General features: G+C 41.8%; 1 protein-coding gene across 1 annotated transcript in view; it reads left to right on the top strand.

The window, feature by feature from the left end:
• NBEAL1 (neurobeachin like 1) overlaps positions 1–20,419 on the top strand; it is a 134,054-nt gene that overhangs the window by 60,766 nt on the left and 52,869 nt on the right. Inside the window, exons 15-23 of the mRNA XM_077829857.1 lie at positions 1,546–1,665; positions 3,203–3,506; positions 4,995–5,080; positions 6,943–7,032; positions 13,209–13,377; positions 14,449–14,582; positions 17,008–17,167; positions 17,270–17,372; positions 18,246–18,402. Of these exons, the coding sequence (XP_077685983.1) occupies positions 1,546–1,665; positions 3,203–3,506; positions 4,995–5,080; positions 6,943–7,032; positions 13,209–13,377; positions 14,449–14,582; positions 17,008–17,167; positions 17,270–17,372; positions 18,246–18,402 (1,323 nt within the window). The remainder of the gene's footprint in view (positions 1–1,545; positions 1,666–3,202; positions 3,507–4,994; positions 5,081–6,942; positions 7,033–13,208; positions 13,378–14,448; positions 14,583–17,007; positions 17,168–17,269; positions 17,373–18,245; positions 18,403–20,419) is intronic.

Below are 20,419 nucleotides of genomic sequence, written 5' to 3' on the forward strand. Positions count from 1 at the left end.
ATTTTTTAATTAATATTTATGCTATTGGGTGGTTATTGCAAGTCTAATTATTGTCAGGGGGCTTAGAAGTTTTGTATATGTTTTTTTTAATGGTAAATCTAAATAAATGTCAGTGTGGCTACTTAGGCAAATAATGATTATGTGATAGGATCTGTAATCACGGAATCATAGAAATGTAGGGCTGGAAGGGACCTTGAGAAGTTAATTTCAGCCCCTTGCATTGAGACAGGATCAAGTAAACCTAGATCATCCCTGCCAGGTGTTAGTCCAACCTGTTTTTAAAAATCTCCAGTGGTGGAGATTCCACAACCTCCCTTGGAAGGTATTCGATAACTATAAGAAATCCTTATAGTTAGAAAAAAATTTCTAATCTCCAGTTTAAATCTCTCTTGCTGCAAATTAAGCCCATTGTTTCTTGTCCTTCCTTCAGTGAACATGGAGAGCAATTGATTGCTGTCCTCTTTATAGTAGTCCTTTACATATTTGAAGACTGTGAACAGGTCCGTTTCTCCCCCCCCCCCTTCATTTCGTAAGACTAAACATGCCAGGTTTCTTTAACCTTTCCTTATAGGTCAGGTTTCCTAAACCTTTTATCACTTTTGTTGATCTCCTCTGGACTCTAATTTGTTCATATCTTTCCTAAACTGCCCAGAATTGGACACAGTATTCCAGCTGCGGCCTCACCAATGCCGGGTAGAGCAGGATAATTGCCTCCCATGTCTTAAATACAACAGTTCTGTTAATTTTTGCAACTGCATCACATTGTTGACTCATATTCAGTTTGTGATCCACTATAACCCCCAGATCCTTGTCAGCAGTACTACCATCTAGCCAGGTATTCCCATTTTGTAGCTGTGCATTTGATTTTTCCTTCTTAAGTGTAGTACTTAGCTCTTGTTTTTATTGAATTTCATCAAGTTGAATTCAGACGGATTCTCCAATTTGTCAAGGTCTTTTTAAATTCTAATAGTGTCCTCCAGATGCAACCCCTCCCATCTTGGTGTCATCCACAAATTTTATAAGTGCATTAATGATTACTGGTTATTGACTCTGCAACCTCTATAATGGGGCCATGCCAGTGTCATGGTAATTCTCTATTCCTTTGACCTTTTTTAAGGAGAAGAAACATAAATGCAGCTGGATCAGTTAGATGGCTCCTGAATGGCTGGGACATGTTACGGGAACTTCTAATGTTTATAAACTATAATTTAGTTCAAAGTCTGAGGCTTAGAAAATGTGAATAAATTACCCTGTTTGCACCATCCCATTCCTAAGGCTATATTTAGGGACTGCATTGCATTATTATGAAGGGTGTCACATCTTTTTTTTCCCCCAAAACCATTGTTGTAATGTACGCTTTTTTTAAAAAAAACGAGGGCGTTGATTGGTACTTGATCTAATCTTTCAGTGATGCTATAAAAGTTTGTTGTCTGCTATAATTTCTTCACCCATTTAATGGAAGCAATGTTGGGCAGACATGCAGAATTGTTTTGTTGCATTTTAATAAGAACGTAATCAAACTGTACTGTTATATTGCCTGTCCAGCACAACATAACTATTGTTCATATGCCTGGAAAGAGGCCCTTTGGTCAAAGCTTTGTCTACATCTACGTCAATGGACAACAGAAGATCTCTGCCCCACTTAGATTTCCTGCCATGAATGAAGTAAGTCTGTTCTTCCCCTCAGACCACTATCCTAGGGATTTCGTACAGAACAAAGGTTTCTAAAATGGCAGTCAGATAAAACTAAGAAATAAAAAGGGGAAATGGGTCATCTGTGATTAAAAACATGATAGAAACTGATTAGCAGTTGTTTTCAATTTTCAAGTGTTGAGGATAGTTAAGCTCATCATGTCTCTTTGGGCCATCTCAAATACATCTACAAGCCCCAGCTATGGACCAGGACCCCCTTGTGCTACGTCCTGTACAAACACCACAACAAAAAGATGATCCCTGCCCCCAAAGAATTTACAGTCTAAGTACACAGCTTGCACTGTGCCAAACTGGTCGATTTGTCCTTAAAGAGGACTAGATGTTGACCAAGAATTATCTTTTGGTGGTGGTTCAGTGGCTTCATGTTAGCTCCTTTTATGTGAGGTTTTGGATTTTTTTAAACAACTATCACAATTAGCACTAACTGCCTCCCTTATTGGCAGTCTTGCAAGAGAGGATGGTAGATTAATGCACAGTGAAAAACTACCTTGTCTCACTAAGAGGTGGTTCTCAATACATTTGGGAGCCCACAGGAAGTTTGAGTAATCTTGCATGTGACACTGTCTGTGCTGTATTTGGTATGGGGATACATTAATAGGGACATTTCTTTTCGGTGCTGTTAGCTGATCATTTCTACATGCTAAATACTAAATTAACCTTAATAAGCACAAACCAATATAATACCAAAATGATTATATGTAATATGTGGATGCTGTTGTAAACAGTTGCTCCTTTTTGTGGAACAAGTCCGTTTTAAACCTGGGTTACAATGTTATGACACTGAGGCATTATTTTTATAGGCCCCAGTTCTGCAGTCCTCCTTGGTTTGGGGCATGTATTCATATGAGTAGTTCCACTGACTTAATTATGACTCGTTGCGTGACTTACGTGCTTCCTGTAAAGGTTGAAGAATCAAGTACTTAGTTATTAAAAGCAAACATAACTGCTGATTGTAAGACAAAACTGTTGATTTTTTTGGATGCATCTGTGAGAGTTTTAGAAACTTTAAAACATTCATTCAGCTTCTTTTGTAAACATTGGGGGAGGTACCTCTTGCTGCACAAGTTGGCATGGGAAGATGGCATTGAAGCTTTTTATTAGTGCAAGCGATCAAGTAGAATACTTCATATTACAGGATTATTGTAGAAGATACATCTTGCTAAAGTACTAGGGTATGATCCAAGGGGAACGGTCTGCTGGGACAGAGGTGTGGCTAGAAGCCTTGATGCTCCCTGCAGAGACCAGTAACAGGCCAGGGGAATAAATTACTCCTGCTTGGAGAGGGATTATTATGCACTTTCTAGTGCATTTTGTGTGTAATGTACACCAACAATGTATTGCTGTCCTACACCTGTTTCCTCAGTCAAGGCAGATTTGCTCTGAAAGTTCATTAGATTTAGTTCAACTCACTTATTTTTTATAAAAGTCTCGAGGATGTTTGACATTTGGCTGTAACATTATTTTATTTTTCTTACCCCCGCGTCTCCAGCCTTTTACTTCTTGCTGCATTGGTTCAGCTGGTCAGAGGACAACCACTCCTCCGCCATCTCAGATACCGGACCCACCCTTCTCCTCCCCGATTACGCCTCATCGAACATCTCTAGGTGGGATTCTCTCTCCAGCCAGTTGGGGAGGACTGCTTGGGAAATCAGAGTTGGTCACCAAGTTGATCTCCGCGGGTACCCAGGACAGTGAATGGGGATGTCCAACATCACTGGAGGGCCAGCTTGGGTCAGTTATCATCTTCCACGAAGCCTTGCAGCCCGCTCAGGTGAAAGCTTTATATTTGGCAGGTAAGTGGTTGGTGGTGGTGTTTGTATAGTGGTAACATCTACAAGCCCCAGCTATGGACCAGGACCCCCTTGTGCTACGTCCTGTACAAACACCACAACAAAAAGATGATCCCTGCCCCCAAAGAATTTACAGTCTAAGTACACAGCTTGCACTGTGCCAAACTGGTCGATATGTCCTTAAAAAGAAACTGTCAGTTTTTGAGCTGATTCATATCTTTTTATAGTAACATATTTATGTTATAATATATTTGCTATATTTACACAGATTCTCCTATTCCCCTGTTATGTATCAAATTTATAGACATGCAGAGAAGTCCCCAAGAATTGATATCCACCAATCCTGAAGAGATGTAAAAAAAAACTTAGACAGATATCGACCAATTTGGGCTCTCACTTACCTGAGTGAAATCTGAAGTATCTCCATTAACTTCATTGGAGCTACTTTGGGTTTAAACAAAAGAAACTGAAAGCAGAATTTGGCCCATTAGCTAAAAAAGTTGAGTAAAATCTTTGGCTGGGTATTAAGATTCGAGCAATTAGATTATTCAGTTAAAGGCCGCAGCTTTGGCCATATCAGTTTTTATTTTACTTTTGCATATGTTTCAAAGATAGTTTCAGTGTTCTGTATCTGTTTTATTATTGGTCCATATCCAGTTTCAGAAACCTTATGCAAGAGTCCATGTATGATATAACAATTAATAAAACTTAAAAATAAGTCATACTTCTGTGTGATCTTGAAAAGAAAACTAAACTTGTCCGATGGGCTTGAAAGCCTGAGCTGTTTGAAGTAGGAACCACTTGTATAAACTCTGCAACCTTGAATGTCTTTTCACATTATTTGCCAACATATGGGCATGTAAGTGAGAGTATTCAAGTGTATTGCTGTGGTTGATAAGCCACTTAACAGTCATTGTTCAGCCTTGGGAGCTCATCCTTTAGGATTTACATTAGCAATTGAAAGATGATGTTTTCCAGAACATGTTGATAGTTTTATATATGTCAGCTTTTAAAAGATTAGGTGTATGTTACATGATGTCTTATTACTACCAAAAATTATAAAAAGAATGCACTTTGATAAGTGAACAATCACATCATTTTAAAATAAATGTAATCTCATTTTGTTACTATATAAAGCTGTCTTCAAGATCTGATCTTCCTAACTGCTGGTGGTCTTTAGGGACAGATGACAGTTGAGTGTGAAATGGAATATTTGTAAAGACAAAATACTGACAATTTTTTGAACATACAAATCTCATTTCATATAACTTACTTTGTTTTTTAGCCAGAAGGTTATTTGTAAAGGGTAAAACCCCATGGAATCACACAATTATTTTTTAAAATAATCTTTTGGTTAAGGAGATATGTTAAATATTTGGTCAGGATATGTGTAGTTCAAGGTGTCCTATTTGTATCTCTAGCAGAGTGTAGTATAGTAAAATTTATTAACACAAACTTTAAATCTAGCATGTACTTAAAAATATTTTACAGGCCCAAACTGTTTAACTCCGTGGAAATCCCAAGAGTCTGAAGTGGCAGATCTGCCCAGTAAAGTGCTGCTTCACTATACACCCAAGGTAGTAATCAGCATGTTTTCCATTTGCCTACATACTTTACAGTAGTTTGTTTTTTCCAAGGTTAAAACATGTTCTGAACAGTAGCTTTAAATGTCTATAGAATTATTTTGATAAACTTTTAGAATGGAATAGGTTTGCTTTTATGGATAGTTTTCTTTATTCCTTAAAGTGATGTTGTCCGGCTATGCCGGAAGAAGGACAGGAGATACTGGATGTGGTTTAATTAGGCCACAACTTTATTCCTAAATGTCTGTGAGTACCCAGCAGATAAAAGTGTACAGTGCAAGTAATTCCATAACAATTTACATATACACAGGGGGAGTGCTGTCAGCCCCACCCATCAAGTGAGGTTTAAGTGGGGGAGGGGGGCTATAAAGGAGAGAGGGTTGGCTCCCTGGCGTACCAGTCATAGCCCTGAAACTCCCATTTCTGCTCCTTTAAAGAATACCTCTTTTAAATCCTTTACCAATGCATTGTATCTGATCACCATATCCTTTCTCAATGGAGTATCTGCCACAAGGAGGCTCCAGCAATTAGCTTGTAAGCCTTGTAGTGCTATGGAAACAATTTTGGAAGCAGCTACTCAGATGGCTTGAATCAATTTTCTGTTGGCTCCCCCACCCCCAAATGCAGATAGTTCACCATGGGGAGTATTTGCTTTCCCAGGATCCATGCTGCTTCCCAGCAGAGGGGAATCCATTTGGCAGACAGACGGACCACCCTGGGATCCACTTACCCCAGTCCTTGTCCAAGCAGTGAAGATCCCACATCCCTGGGCTCCCATGGTCTCACAAGCCCCACTCACTGCACCCTGAACTGGGTTTGGAACTTCCATCCCTGGCTGGAAGGGGGGACACCTTCCCTCCTCCTGTTCTCACAAATCTGCTACAGCCCAGCTCCAATGAGTTTGAAACTCCTTCCCGTTTTGCTACAAAACACTTCCTTCTGCTGCTGCAGGTTGGAGGGAGGATTCCTCCCCCTTCTACCTCCCTGTTCTCACCAGTCTGCCACCATGTGGAGCCACCAGAGAGCGAAATTTGTTCAGCTGTTCCTGCTCCACAGTTGGCCCAGTTAAGAGGGCTTTTCCTGCACTGGGGTAGACCTAAATAGTTCCCCCCCACACCCTCCTTCCAGTCACCTGGGTTGGGGGATGGGTCACCGCCCCACACTAACCTGGTCTGAAGCTGCAGCACTCTGGTTGTCTAGCCTTTAAAGGGGTCACACACCTTTTCCTACAAGCCAGACAATGGCCCCCACTGCTTAATGTGGGGTGAGGTCATTTTACATATTGTGGAATAAAACGTAAAGAACCACACTGGATGGCACTTTGGGGTGGTATCAGAGTGTGAGTGGTCAGAGCCTGTCATTCTCTCCCTCCTGCTTTTACTGAACTACGGTGTGTTTTGTTTTCCACCCTTTTAGGGTTGGTAGTTTATTCAACCATTCTAACCAAAAAGTAAATGCACAGAAAACGCTATCTCCTGGCACAGTATTAATGCCTCACTTAGTGTAAAGGGTAGGAGTCAGCACTCTCTCCTGAAGGAAAAATTGATAATCTAACTAATTTCCATTAACATGAGTAGTGTGGGTTCCTGGATTAGGCCTTGCGGTGTCCATAACTAAACTACAGATTTGTGTATTTTAGATCTCATTCTACCAAAAGGCCAAGAGTGCTGTAAGTGGTGAAATTGTGAATAATGAATCCAAGATATTGTTGAAAACTTGCCATTAGTATCACCACAGTGCTGTTTCCTGCCTTACCTCAGTATGAGATGCACTCTTATGTAAATTTATAGGTAATTCAATGACCCTGAATTTGTTTCAGAAGTAATGCTGAAGCTCCTGTTTTCTTCCTTTTTTAGGCCTGCAGAAACCCAATCTGCCTTGACCTGTCTACAAATCTTTTACATGGAAGACTAACTGGAAACAAAGTAGTGAACTGGGACATCAAGGTAAATTAATAATAAATCATCACAATCTGATGTAAATACAAAGTAGTTATTGTATACTGGGTACTTAAGGAATGCTAGAAGTTCCCATTGTGCAGGAGCAACACCACGCATAGCAGTGTTCTCAAGGTGAATTAAGCTAATTTTAGGGTTGTAGTGGTGTCAAAGTAAATTCTGGGAAACTGGAGTCATGCTAACAGTCATAGATAATGTTTCAAAACAAACTTAAAATTAGAATATTAAAAAGTTTTGTGGTACTGCAAGTAATATGTTTTATATTTTGAATGCATTTTATGACCTCTACCTTTTTTTTTCCTAATAATACTTCGTACTAGCATTTAAATCTTCAAAGTGTTGAACAAACCTCAGTTAATTAATTCTCCTAGTCCTTCATGTAGGCCAATGTTTCTCTCATGTTCCCATTTCCCCAAAAAATACTCTGATTTAGTTCTTGCAGATTCATGGAGAGAGGAAGAGATTCATTGAGTGTGCACCAGCTTAGTCTATTATGTCACTGTTTATCTGTTTATTCACCAACTCACCCATCTGCCAACTCATTAGCGCACACTAATCTCAAAGGTCAGAATCAGACCTGGTGTATATAGGAGCAACATTGATTTCCAAGTCTGACTAAAAGTAGCATCTAGGCTAGGGCTCACTCACTTGGTGTTCAAATCAAGATGAACTACCAAGCTGGAATACTCAGGTACAAAATATTTTTTTCTTCTTCGAGTACTTGCTCATGTCCATTCCATTGTAAGTGTGTGTGCTTGCCGCATGCAATGGTGCCGGAAGTTTTTCCTTCAGTGGTATCCATAGGGGACTGGCTCTGGTGTCCTCTGGAGTGGTGCACGTATAAGGGGCACCACCGGCTTCCCTTTCCCTCAGTTCCTCCTTACTGCCAATGATGCTGCTGGAACGTCTCCTTCAGCAAGCTTTCCTGTTTCTACTGTGTCTGGTAGTGAATTTGTTGTATAAAGTAGTTTAGTTAATAGTTCCCTTCGTGTTAAGTTAGAAATAGTTAGTTAGTCCCGTATGGGACTCAGCCTACGTACGGGGCATGCCTCGGTCCCCGGGCTTCAAACCTTGTGACTGTTGAAAAAACATATTGCAGTCGGTGACCCGCATAGAAGCTGCCTGAAGTGTTTAGGGGAAACAAGTGTCACATTTGCAAGAGCTTCAGGCCACGGACTAAAAAGAAGTGGGACATTCATCTCCGAGTGCTCTTTATGGCATCGGCCCTTGTACTGGCCTCGGAGCTGATGAGATTGCACTCTGCTCCAAGCACTGCAGCTTGCTCCAGAGCCCGCCGCTGGCACCGACCAGCACCAGTCCCCATGCCCAGTACCAGCTTGTGGCAGGCTGCTTGTTGAGAAGCCCTTGATCAGCTCCTGCCACTCCAGTCTCAATCAATAGATTGATGCTGGGTGAATAGCCTGGTGCCTGCCTGGTAACTGGCCGCACCTGCCAGTCTTATTAGCCCAGAGATATAAAGGCTGGGAGGAAGCCAGAGAAAGGGGGAAAAGGGAAAGAAAAAGGTCAAACACGGAAGGAGGTGGGAGTCTCCTAAAGTATCTGTGAAGCCTGTATACAGTTGGGAACTGGTGGTGGGAAACCTATTGAGAATAAAGAGCATGGGTGTTGCACCAGACTGAAGTGTCCCTGACGCGTTGAAGAGGGGGGCCAAAACCTGGGGGCGCAGCGTGGACCCTGTTACATGAGGGGGCTTGTTCCGGACTATAAGCCACCACCATGTGGTGTGGCAACCCAAAGATAGAGGGAACCTTGCAGTGGCTAACCAAGCAGCAGGAGGAGATGCAGAAAGCACTGCAGGCTTTCCAGCAATCCAACCAGGTGGAGAGGCAGGCCTTACTCACCTGGCAGGCTGGACAGCAGAAAACTCTCCAGGACTTTATCAGAGAGCAAGCCAACGTGCAGCAGCAGCTCCTGCAAGAAGTGGAGAGTTCCCTAGGAGGAGATGGCACCCCGCGCGCCAAGGGTAGGCCTATGTAAGATGGGCCCCGACGATGACCCCAATGCCTTCCTTTGTATGTTTGAGTGGGTGGCCATGGGTGCCGATGGGATAGGGAAACATGGGCCCTATGACTGGCCCCCTCTCTGGCCGGTGATCAGGACACTGGGGAGCTGAGAGGCTTCCAGGTGGATCACATGCTGGATGCAGAAGTCCTGCAGATGGAAGACCTCCTGGCACAGAGCCAATGATCGAGCGTCCCCCTGCCTGTTGACATAGAACATGGAGGCCGTATTGTCCGTTGATACCTGCACCACCCAGCTGGACAGTTGGGGAAGGAAGATACCGCAAGCCAGGCGGATGGCTCTGAGTTCCCTGACATTTATATTCAATGCGAGCTCCTTTCGAGACCATAACCCTTGAGTCTGCATTGTACAGAGATGCACTCCCCAACCGAGGTCAGACGTATCCAAAATCAGGGACGACATGAAGGGACCACATCTCTCACCGTGGTCCCTTCACGTCGTCAGAATGCTCCCCCAGAAGTGGGGAGCTCCGAGTGGATCTGTTCACCACCAGACAGAACAGAGAGTGTCATCAGTTTTGTTCTCTCCAAAGCCTCGGCAGAGGCTCGCTATCCGATGCTTTTCTCCTGTGTTGGTCAGGATACCTGATGTACGCCTTTCCGTCAGTTCTGCTTATCAGCAAAGTCCTCTAAAAAATAAAGAGGGACAAGGCACGTGTCATTATGATTTGCTTCAGCATGGCCTCACCAGCATTGGTTTGGCATGCTCATGGACCTGGCCGGGGCAGCCCCATGGCCACTTCCTAGCTGCCCAGACCTACTTTCGCAGAATCACGGTCGACTTCTGCACTCGAACCTCGCCTCTTTCCACCTCACAGTTTGGATGCTGCGTGACTGAATCCAGAGGAACAAGTCTGCTCTAGTCAGGTACAGCAGGTTCTCTTGGAGAGCAGGAAGGCCTCCACCAGAGCAACTTACCTGGCGCAGTGGAAGCATTTCTCCTGCTGGGCGTCAGAATGGAATATCTCCCCTACTTGGGCGTCTCTGCAGTCCATCCTGGATTACCTGCTTCACTAAAAGCACCAAGGTCTCGCCTTCTCCTTGATCAAGGTGCATCTGGCAGCCATATCAGCCTTCCATCCTTGCGTCCAGGGTAGATCGGTGTTCTCGCATAAGACGCCGATCAGGTTCCTGAAAGGCCTTGGAAGACTCTTTCCATTGATCCAGGACCCAGTTCCCCAATGGGCCCTCAACCTGGTCCTCTCCAAACTCATGGGTCCACTCTTTGAGCCTGTGGCTTCTTGTTCCCTTTCCCACTTGTCATGGAAGGTTACATTCCTTGTAGCTATTACCTCGGCAAGACGTGTCTCTGAGATTAAAGCCCTCACTTCGGAGCCCCCATACATGGTATTCTACAAGGACGAGGTCCAGTTGCGGCCCCATCTGGCCTTCCTGCGAAAGGTGGTGTTGCACTTCTATGTCAACCAGGATATCTTCCTCCCAGTGTTCTCTCCAAAGCCTCACGTGACCGATAAGGAGAGGCAGCTGCACACTCTAGATATCGCCCTGGGTTTCTCCCTGGAGTGCACCAAGCCCTTCCATAGATCAACCCAGCTCTTTATCGCGATCACTGACAGGATGAAGGGCCTTCCAGTGTCTTCTCAGAGGATTTTGAATTGGATCACCACCTGCATCGGTACTCGTTACAAGTTGGCACAGGCCGTACCTCCACTAGTAGTGAAGGCTCATTCAACTAGGGCGCAGGCATCTTCAGCTGCCTTCCTACCACATGTCCCTATCCAGGACATCTGCAGGGCCAAGACATGGTCTTCAGTTCACACGTTCACGATGCTTACCCCATCACTCAGAAAGCCAGAGATGACGCTGGATTTGGCAAAGCTGTGTTGCAGTCGGCACGTCCGTGAACGCCTACCTGCCTCCAGTGGTTCTGCTTGGGAGTCACTACAATGGAATGGACATGAGCAAGCACTCTAAGAAGAAAAGATGGTTACCTTTCGTAACTGTTGTTCTTCAAGAAGTGTTGCTCATGTCCATTCCATGACCCACCCTCCTTCCCCTCTGTCGGAGTTCTGTCAAGAAGGAACTGAGGGAGGGGGGAGCCAGTGGTGCCCCTTATACTGGCGCATATGTGCACCCTTCCAGAGGGCACCAGAGCCAGTCCCCTACGGATATCACTGAGGGGAAAACTTCCGGCACTGGTGGATGTGGCGAGCACACACACCTACAGTGAAATGGACATGAGCAACGCATCTCAAAGAGCAACGGTTACAAAAGGTAACCATCTCTTGAAGTGGGGTTGACCTGAGTTGTGAGTGTAGGGAATTTGTAGTAGAAGACTATAATTGAGGACTAATGTAATGTATGCACAAATAAATGGGAGCTGTCTGCAGTGAACATGAAGTTCAGACTCTTCTGAAAGACTCCCTGCGTCAGTAATAGTGTACATTTAATGACAGCAATTCTGTACGGATACTCTGTCTCTCTGTGTGAATGTTGTAGGAAATAGGCTTTGTGTTAGTTGACTGATACGCTTCCAGAAAGTGTAGGAACATATACTAGTTAATTTTGGGTGGTCCAATTTATATGAACAGTTTGAAAATGCCATTATTTTGTTATCCTTGCTCAGGAGTGTAAGAATGCTGCTTGTACACACCACTGGTTCCGTGGGAAGCTAAGTTGAGCATAGTTCTGCTCAGCAGAAAGAGCGAAGAGCTCATTATGGGAGTGTCAGGAGCCAGCAGCCTCCCGCCCCCAACTGTGGTCTTTAGAAGCCCCACAGTTAAGAGACTGCATAGGTGCTGGTGGGGGGACTGTCTAGGCGTTCTGCAGGTTTAAAGGGAAACGAGATAGCAGTCTCAAACTTCAGACAAGTGTTCTGCATGTTAACTAGCTGGTTTGTGCTTGTCCCTATGTCGCATATCTCTGCACTGCTTCTGAGAGGTGCTTCCTGTTTTGTTCTCACAGAGACAGCAAGGGCTTATTGGAGAGATACATTAGGTGTGAAAAAACTTGACAAGGGCCTGCAGGGGAGGGATTCTGCAGGCTGAAGAGAGAGGTGTTGTGAAGAGGTATGGGGTGGAGCGAAGCAGTGGAAGGAGGTAGTAATGAGAGAGATGGGGAGGTAAACATTGGAGAAGGAGAGTGGTGTCCCCTTCCCAGTACCCAAAAGAAAGAAGTGGGGGAGTACCCACATTGTTTTTGTTTTTGTTGTTTGTTGAGTCCTCCACCTGAGATGTCTGCGCATGAGAGGATGTGGAGGTTGGCCCTTTGTCCAAGTGCTTAAAAATAAGAATAAGGTATAGACCCAAAATAATAATGACATACATTTAAAATAATTCTTTTTAGTCTGTATGTATGGTATGTGCTGTGAAGATCTCTCTCCAAAACCAATCTTTCAGTTGTGACCATTAGAGTAATTTACTAAAGAACTCTGATACACTTCAGTTTTCAATGCACTGAGAACATAACAGGTATCCCTGGCTAGCTTGTTAACTTCTTATTGAATTTGTCAAATTCCATGCTATCCCTATTAGTGTACAAATGATTATGAATTTTAGGAGATGTTAATGAAACCTATATTCCTTTCCCATTACTCTGCAAACCAAATAATTTGCTTTATCGTTTTATTTGTATTTAAACTTTCTGAAGCAGAGACTTTTTATAGGGATACTATTAAACTAAAATCCACATGTATCTAAACTTTTTAATGTACTTTTTAGTGTTAATTGAAAGCTATCAGAAGAGAAAGTACATTTCTTTCTGGTTCTCCAGTATATGTATTTGACAGTATTTTCTGTCATGTAGTCTGTTTCACTTAGAGTGAGTTTCCAATGATGTTTGTGCAGGTGTTTCATGCAGCAACAGAGGAGAGAAAAAACAGAAAAAACAAATGGTTGTAAAACCACAGAAGTTAGCTGAAAGACTTGCAAACAATTGTTGTCTGAAACACCTTTAAACCTAGTTTTAAAACTGTTGTGAAGTTGTTACTGTTCTTTTTAACTAGTTTCCAAGTGACAAGGAATTCTGATTAACTCATAAGCACATACATGCCCTTCTTATTTCTTTTACATTAAATATTAAATAGGTATTTCTTTTACATTAAAAAAAAATAACAGAAACCCTACAAATTTGTGCATGCTTTCTCTCTCCCCCACCCTCTAGGACATGATAAATTGTATTGGTGGATTGAATGTGCTGTTTCCACTACTGGAGCAGATCAGTTTTCTCAATGGACAGGTGCCTGAGAGGTCTGAAGGGGAAACTATACCTCAGGAACTAGTGACTCCAATAGAGGGAGACTGGGTGGTGTTATCATCCACAAAGGCTTCAGGTAGGAAAGTACTATAGATTTAAGACCATATTAAAGTTAAAGGTTTAATAAAAACAGAGGACTACAACAGTGGAAAGAATTGGTTTATATGATTATATATTAACTCTATTATAGTAGCCATATAATTTTAATAAACTATTTTTACTCCTGAGCATCTGAGTTGGACATCTAATAAGATACGATTCCAGCACTGTTTCAAATTCACTTCAAGAACACACAGAGCACATTCGTAGAATGAATTTAATGCAGTGTTTTGCTATATTAACTTTGTCCTGAGTCAAAATGTGCACATTTATTTCTAAATAAAGTGGTTCTTTTGAGTATCTAGAAAAATAAAAAAGCCCGCTGAAGTCAATAGCACATTTTTCCACTGTTTCAGTGGGCCCTTAATCGGGGAGATAATGTAGTATTTCATGTTATGGACCAGTAGCCTGCAGAATTTTAGTTAAATTATTGAAGTTCTTAGTAATTTATGAATATGCTTTAAAAAACCCCATATGAAACCACAGGTTTCCCTCTTTAAATTGTAAGAAGAAAACTATTTTTAAATAGCTCTTCAGCTGTGCTGAATTGTGAGCTTGGAGATAATTCTTATAATCTTAGCAGAAGCCTCTTAGAAATTAAGACTTGTGAAGGAATATGATACAACTCTTGATTTTTGCTTCATTATTTCTCCCTCCTAATTTAAAGTAGTTCTAGATATAATAGGCATATCCAGATGTGGGGAAAGAGGAAGAAATGTATGTGTAGAGCAAGTGCAGAATATGCAAAAGACAATCCAGGTTGCGGCTTAGAGAAGAGTATTTTGTCCGATGCCACAGTTGAATGGACAAGGCAGATGAAGTCACGACTGGCATTTGCTTTGTTCTGGGGATGCATATAATGACTTTGCCTCAGCATCACAGGATCTAAACGCTATCTACAGCAAGGTAGCAAATACCAGTGGAGAGAGGAAGCTCAGGAAAATAGTGGAGAATAAAAACACTCGATTTCACTTCTTATTCCTCCTAATTTGACACAATAATGAAATGATGATAAAAAAGGGTTTTAACTGAACAATCTGTTTTGCAGAGGCTCGTCTAGAGAAGAATATTGTTGCAACTTTCATCTTGATGATAAAGCACTTTATTCAAAGACACCCTATTAACCAAGATAATCTCATTCACTCCCATGGAGTTGCTACCCTAGGCGCCTTGCTACAGAAGGTGAAAAGTTATTCCTCATGTAATCAATGTTATGGGTGAAATCCTGATTCCACTGAAATCCAGTAGGTCATGGCTTCATTCTAAATGTCAAAGGTTTTCTGAGGTTACAATACATAGATTAGTATAGTATTTATACATTCTTGTAGATTTCTGAAAACAAGATGTTATGATACTTATGATACTTTGTCTACTTAGTTTATGTTTTAAGGGTCTGTGCTGGGACCAATGCTGTTCAACGTATTCATACATAATTTGGAAAAAGGGGTAAACAGTGAGGTGGTAAAGTTTGCAGACAGTACTAAATTACTCAAGATAGTTCAGTCCAAAGCAAACTGTGAAGAGATGCAAAGAATTCGCATAAAACTGGGTGACTGGGCAACAAAATAGCAGATGAAATTCAATGTTGATAAATGCAAAGTAATGCACATTGGAAAACATAATCCCAACTATACATACACAATTATGGGGTCTAAATTAGCTGTTACCACTCAAGAAAGAGATCTTGGAGTCATTGTGGATAGTTCTCTGAAAACATACACTCAATGTGTAGCATCAGTCCAAAAAGCTAATAGAATGTTAGGAACCATTAGGACAGGGATAGGAGATAAGACAGATGCTTCCGTCTGAGGGGAGATTAAGATGACTGGGACTGTGCAGCTCAGAACAGAGATGACTAAGGGGTGGGATATGATAGAGAACTATAAAATCATGAATGGTGTGGAGAAAGTAAATAAGGAAGTGTTATTTACATCTTAATGTAACACAAGAACCAGGGGTCACCCAATGAAATTAATAGGCGGCAGGTTTAAAACAAACATAAGGAAGTACTTCTTTAGATAACATATAGTCATCCTGTAGAATTCATTGCCAAGGGATGTTGTGCAGGCCAAAAGTATAACTGGGTTAAAAAAATAATTAGGTAAATTCATGGAGGATAGGTCTGTCAATGGCTATGATCCAAGATGATCAGGGATGCACCCCATGCTCCTGGTGTCCATAAGCCTCTGAGTGACAGAAAATGGGACTCAACAACAGGGTGTGGATCACTTGATAATTCATAGACTTTAAGGCAAGAAGAAACCACCTTGACCATCTAGTCTGACCTGCACATTGCAGGCCACAGAGCCTCACCCACCCACTGCTGTAATAGATCAATAACCTCTGGCTGAGTTAGTGGAGTTTTTAAATCATGATGTAAAGACTTCATGTTACAGAGAATCCACCATTTACTCTAGTTCAAACCAGCAAGTGACCCGTGCCCCATGCTGCAGAAGAAGGTGAAAACTGACCAGAGTTTTGGGCAGTCTGACTTGGAGGGGAATTCCTTCCTGACCCCAAATATGGCAATCAGATCCACCAGCCAGACATTACAGTGAGTGCTTTCCTGGGTAACTCAGAGCCTTCCCCATCTAGTGTCCCATCTCCACCCATTGGAGATATTTGCTACTAGCAGTCACAAATGGGCCATGTGCCTTGTAGACAATCTCATCATACCATCCCCTCCATAAACTTATCAAGCTCAATCTTAAAATCAGTTAGGATTTTTGCCCCCACTCCTCTTCTGGGGAGCGTGTTCCAGAATTTCACTCCTATAATGATTAGAAATCTTCATCTAATTTCTAGCTTAAACTTGTTGATGGCCAGTTTTATATCCATTTGTTCTTGGACCAGCTTTAGCCCTTAACTGAAATGACTCCGCTCCCTCCCTGATGTTTATCCCTCTGATGCATTCATACAGAGTAATCATATCTCCCCTCAGCCTTTGCTTGGTTAGGCTAAACAAGCCAACCTCCTTACATCTCCTTTTGTAAGGTAGGTTCTCCATTCCTCTGATCATCCTCATAGCCCTTCTGTACACCTGTTCCAGTTTGCATTCATCTTAAATATGAGAGACTAGAACTGCATGCAGTATTCCAGATGAAATCGCCCAGTGCCTTGGATAATGATAACAACACTTCCCTATCTCTCCTGATGTATCCTGGGATTGCATTATCAATTTTTCACAGCCTGATCACATTGATGACTCAGAGTCCTAGTGTTCTGGTCACTCCCTCTGAAGCATCTGGCACTGGACACTGTTGGAAGACAGGATACTGGGTCAGATGGACAATTAGTCTGACGCAGTATGGCTGTTCTTATGTTTTGCTGTGTTTGTCATAGATTTCACAGTTCAGCTATTTAAACTAGAACAAAATCAGATAAAAATTCAGTCAAAAACCTTTAATCCAGGTGACAAAAGAATTATTGAATTATTTCAAACAGCTGTTTGGTTTAACAGAGTTGTTGTAAGGAAAACAAATACTGTATTGTTGTGCAAGACTAGGGAGTTGATCTGATTTTAAATATCAGTTGAATAGAAAATGCATATGCTGCGCATTAAATAACTTACTATTCTATCCCCTGTCTCCGTCTGTTTGAATTGTAGGTGCCAGGGAGCTTGATGGATGTGAATGTACTGATGGCTCTGCAGTTACTGATAGAACAGGTCTCTGTGGAAAAAAATGTGCAACTTTTGCAACAGATGTATCAACATTTACTTTTTGACTTTAGTATCTGGAACCGTGGAGACTTCCCCTTCCGGATTGGTGAGATGATCATACTACTTGAGATAGTTATGCTAAAACACAGTATCTTTGCTCTTCATAAATCCCTGAGTCTGGGTTCTAATGGAAAGCTTTGTATTTTAGGACATATACAGTACCTTTCCACTATCATCAAAGACAGCAGGAGGCTTTTCAGAAAGAAGTATGGAGTTCAGTTTCTACTAGACACACTCAGGATTTATTATGGGTATGAGGTTTATGCTCCTTACTTTGTTGTATGCTGTCGTTACCTTTTTCACAAAAGGCCAGGCAGAAACTGTGAATTAAAAGTGAGAGCTGATCAAGTTTTTGAGTTTAATTCTCCTTTACATAAATGACTACTTTCCCTTGACCCCTGTGTTAGAACTAGACGGTAGCAAGCTCATACCAAAAGTACTAGAAATGTGTAGAAAACTTGCTTGCAGTTTAGAAGGTCGAAAAAGGTCTTCTTTCTTATTATTTTTTGTTAATTAAATCACCCAGCATCCCAATTATCAAGAAAATACCAGCTGACTACAAGCTTTATGTTCAGGATTTAAAGTGAGGGGAAAGTTTGTCCCAAAAGAATTTGAGTAACATCATCTTTGGGATCTTCAGGATAAGCTTTCACCCTTGATGATAGGCTTACATCAATTTATATCTGCTTATAATTTTCAATGGTGTCTTCAAGGAAAATGGCTAGAGATTTATTTATAAAAACGAAAATTGAAATGCTTTTACATTTCTATTTAGCCGGCAAGCTCTTTGAGACAAGGACCATCTATTGTTAGTACAGTACCTAGCATAACTGGGCCCTATTCTTGGTTGCCCCATAGGCACTACCATAAAAAACATGCTTAGTAATAATAGTAGGTCCCCAAATCAGGTTTAGGTCTACATCTGGGGGTTTATCAGGCTCCAAAACCCAGTTCTGCTTTTGGCTTCTCCCACTTTGTCATCTTGAATATCACTCCAAGGATAAGGTAGCAGGGTTATTAAAACAAGTAGTGGAAGTATTAGCAGAGTGATATTTATAAATCACAAATTGTGTAATACAAGAAATGTATTTTTTTTACAGTCCTTTTTTCTTTGTCTGTGTTAGTAGTGGCTATAAAGACAGTGACTTAACTCCAGATGACCTCAGAACAATACAAACATTCCTATATGGACTGATCAAATATTTCCTAAGCAAAGGTGGGACACATGAAGAAATACAGAGCATCATGGGATATATAGCTGTGACCAGTGAAGAGGAACAGGTATTTAATATGGCAACAGTGAACATCTGTGGTTGCTTCCTACCTTTTTAGTATTTAGGAGTTTTGACCATAGCTTTGTTGAAAGAAAGAGAAAAAAAAAGATGCAAGCAAAATCCAATGCAGCGTATATGTTACTACTTTGTAGTTGTGGCAGGCTGTAGAATTAAGCCTGTTGTGGGACTGCACAGGGGACTGTGCAATGGGCAATACTTTAACTGACGATCCTACTCCTTTTTCCTCTGGTAAGCAGGTGAGTTGGGTAAAATGCAGACTGACTGGATATCAGTATTTTTCTAAGCCTGTATAAAATGAAGAGAATTGTACTTCATTGCTCTGAAGTTGTAAGGATTTATTTTTTCTATTTGTATTCCATTGATATGGTGGTTGGTTCTCTCCATGCTCCCTCTCCTCTGTCCTTGACTCTTTTTTCCCTCTCTCCGATCACAGGGTCTACCCTAGCTCATTTCCAGTGTCTGCTTCCTACGTTCCCGCTCTTGTGCTGTGTAGCATTGCTGGCAAAAGTCCTGTGACCAGGCTGACTTTCTCCATTACAAATTTGTTTTCTTTTCTTCCAGTTCTGCCATCTTCCTAGCTAAAGTCTTCTTCACCAACTTAATTGAATCTCATACCCTGTCAAGGTTCCTTCCCCACTCTGAACTCTAGGGTACAGATGTGGAGACCTGCATGAAAGACCCCCTAAGCTTATTCTTACCAGCTTAGGTTAAATACTGCCACCACCTAAGTGTTACACAAAGAACAGGGGAAGTGCCCACTTGGAAACGTCTCCCCCGCAAAATATCCCCCCAAGCACTACACCCCCTTTCCTGGGGAAGGCTTGATAAAAAATCCTCACCAATTTGCATAGTTGAACACAGACCCAAACCCTTGGGTCTTAAGTACAGTGAAAAAGCAATCAGGTTCTTAAAAGAGAATTTTAATTAAAGAAAAAGTAAAAGAATCACCTCTGTAAAATCAGGATGGTAAATACTATACAGGGTAATCAGATTCAAAACATAGAGAATCCCTCTAGACAAAACCTTAAGTTACAAAAAGACACAAAAACAGGAATATACATTCCATTCAGCACAACTTATTTTATCAGCCATTTAAACAAAACAGAATCTAATGCATATCTAACTAGATTACTTACTAACTCTTTACAGGAGTTCTGACCTGCATTCCTGCTCTGGTCCCGGAAAAAGCAACACGCAGACAGAGAGAACCCTTTGTTCTCCCCCCCCAGCTTTGAAAGTATCTTGTCTCCTCATTGGTATTTTGGTCAGGTTCCAGTGAGGTTATCTTAGCTTCTTAACCCTTTACATGTGAAAGGGTTTTTCCTCTGGCCAGGAGGGATTTAAAGGTGTTTACCCTTCCCTTTATATTTGACATACCCACAGTCCCAACGGCCTTTTTGCCACCTTTTGACTCACTCCTCAAACTCTCCTTTCCCCTTTTCCTGCCACCATTTCTCTTGTTGCACAGGATTCTTTCAAGAGAAAGTTGACAAGATCTGATGTGACCTTCACCCTCCCTTTGGCTGATCCCTGATGTGGACGTTTCTCATCTGCTCTCCTGATCTCCCTTGTGCCCACTCTCATTCCCTATTTTACTCTTCTCCTTAATCTCTCACTCTTCTTTGGCTCTTTCGTCTCACAATACAAACATGCATTAGTCTTTCCCATTGTAAAAATACCTACCCTTCACCCTCACTTGCCTCTCGAAAGCTCTATCTCCCTTCTCTTTCATCTCTGAGCTCATTGAGCACATTGTTTATAATAGCTGTCTGCAGTTCTTCTCTTCTGTGTTTGTACAGCACCTAATACAGTTGGGTCCTTGGGCCACTAGACTCTATAGCAATACAAGTAATGACAAACCCTTTTGCTCAGTTTAAGCCTCTCTTGTTTACAGTTTGATGCAAGTGCCCTCTGTGAGGGGGGTGTGTGTGTGTGTATATATATAGGAACAGCTTTACAGAAACTAAAGCTGATTGTAAATATAATATGATTGAAAGGGACTA

Source organism: Eretmochelys imbricata, chromosome 11 (genome assembly GCF_965152235.1).
Source record: "Eretmochelys imbricata isolate rEreImb1 chromosome 11, rEreImb1.hap1, whole genome shotgun sequence".
In the NCBI taxonomy this organism is placed as follows: domain Eukaryota; kingdom Metazoa; phylum Chordata; order Testudines; family Cheloniidae; genus Eretmochelys; species Eretmochelys imbricata.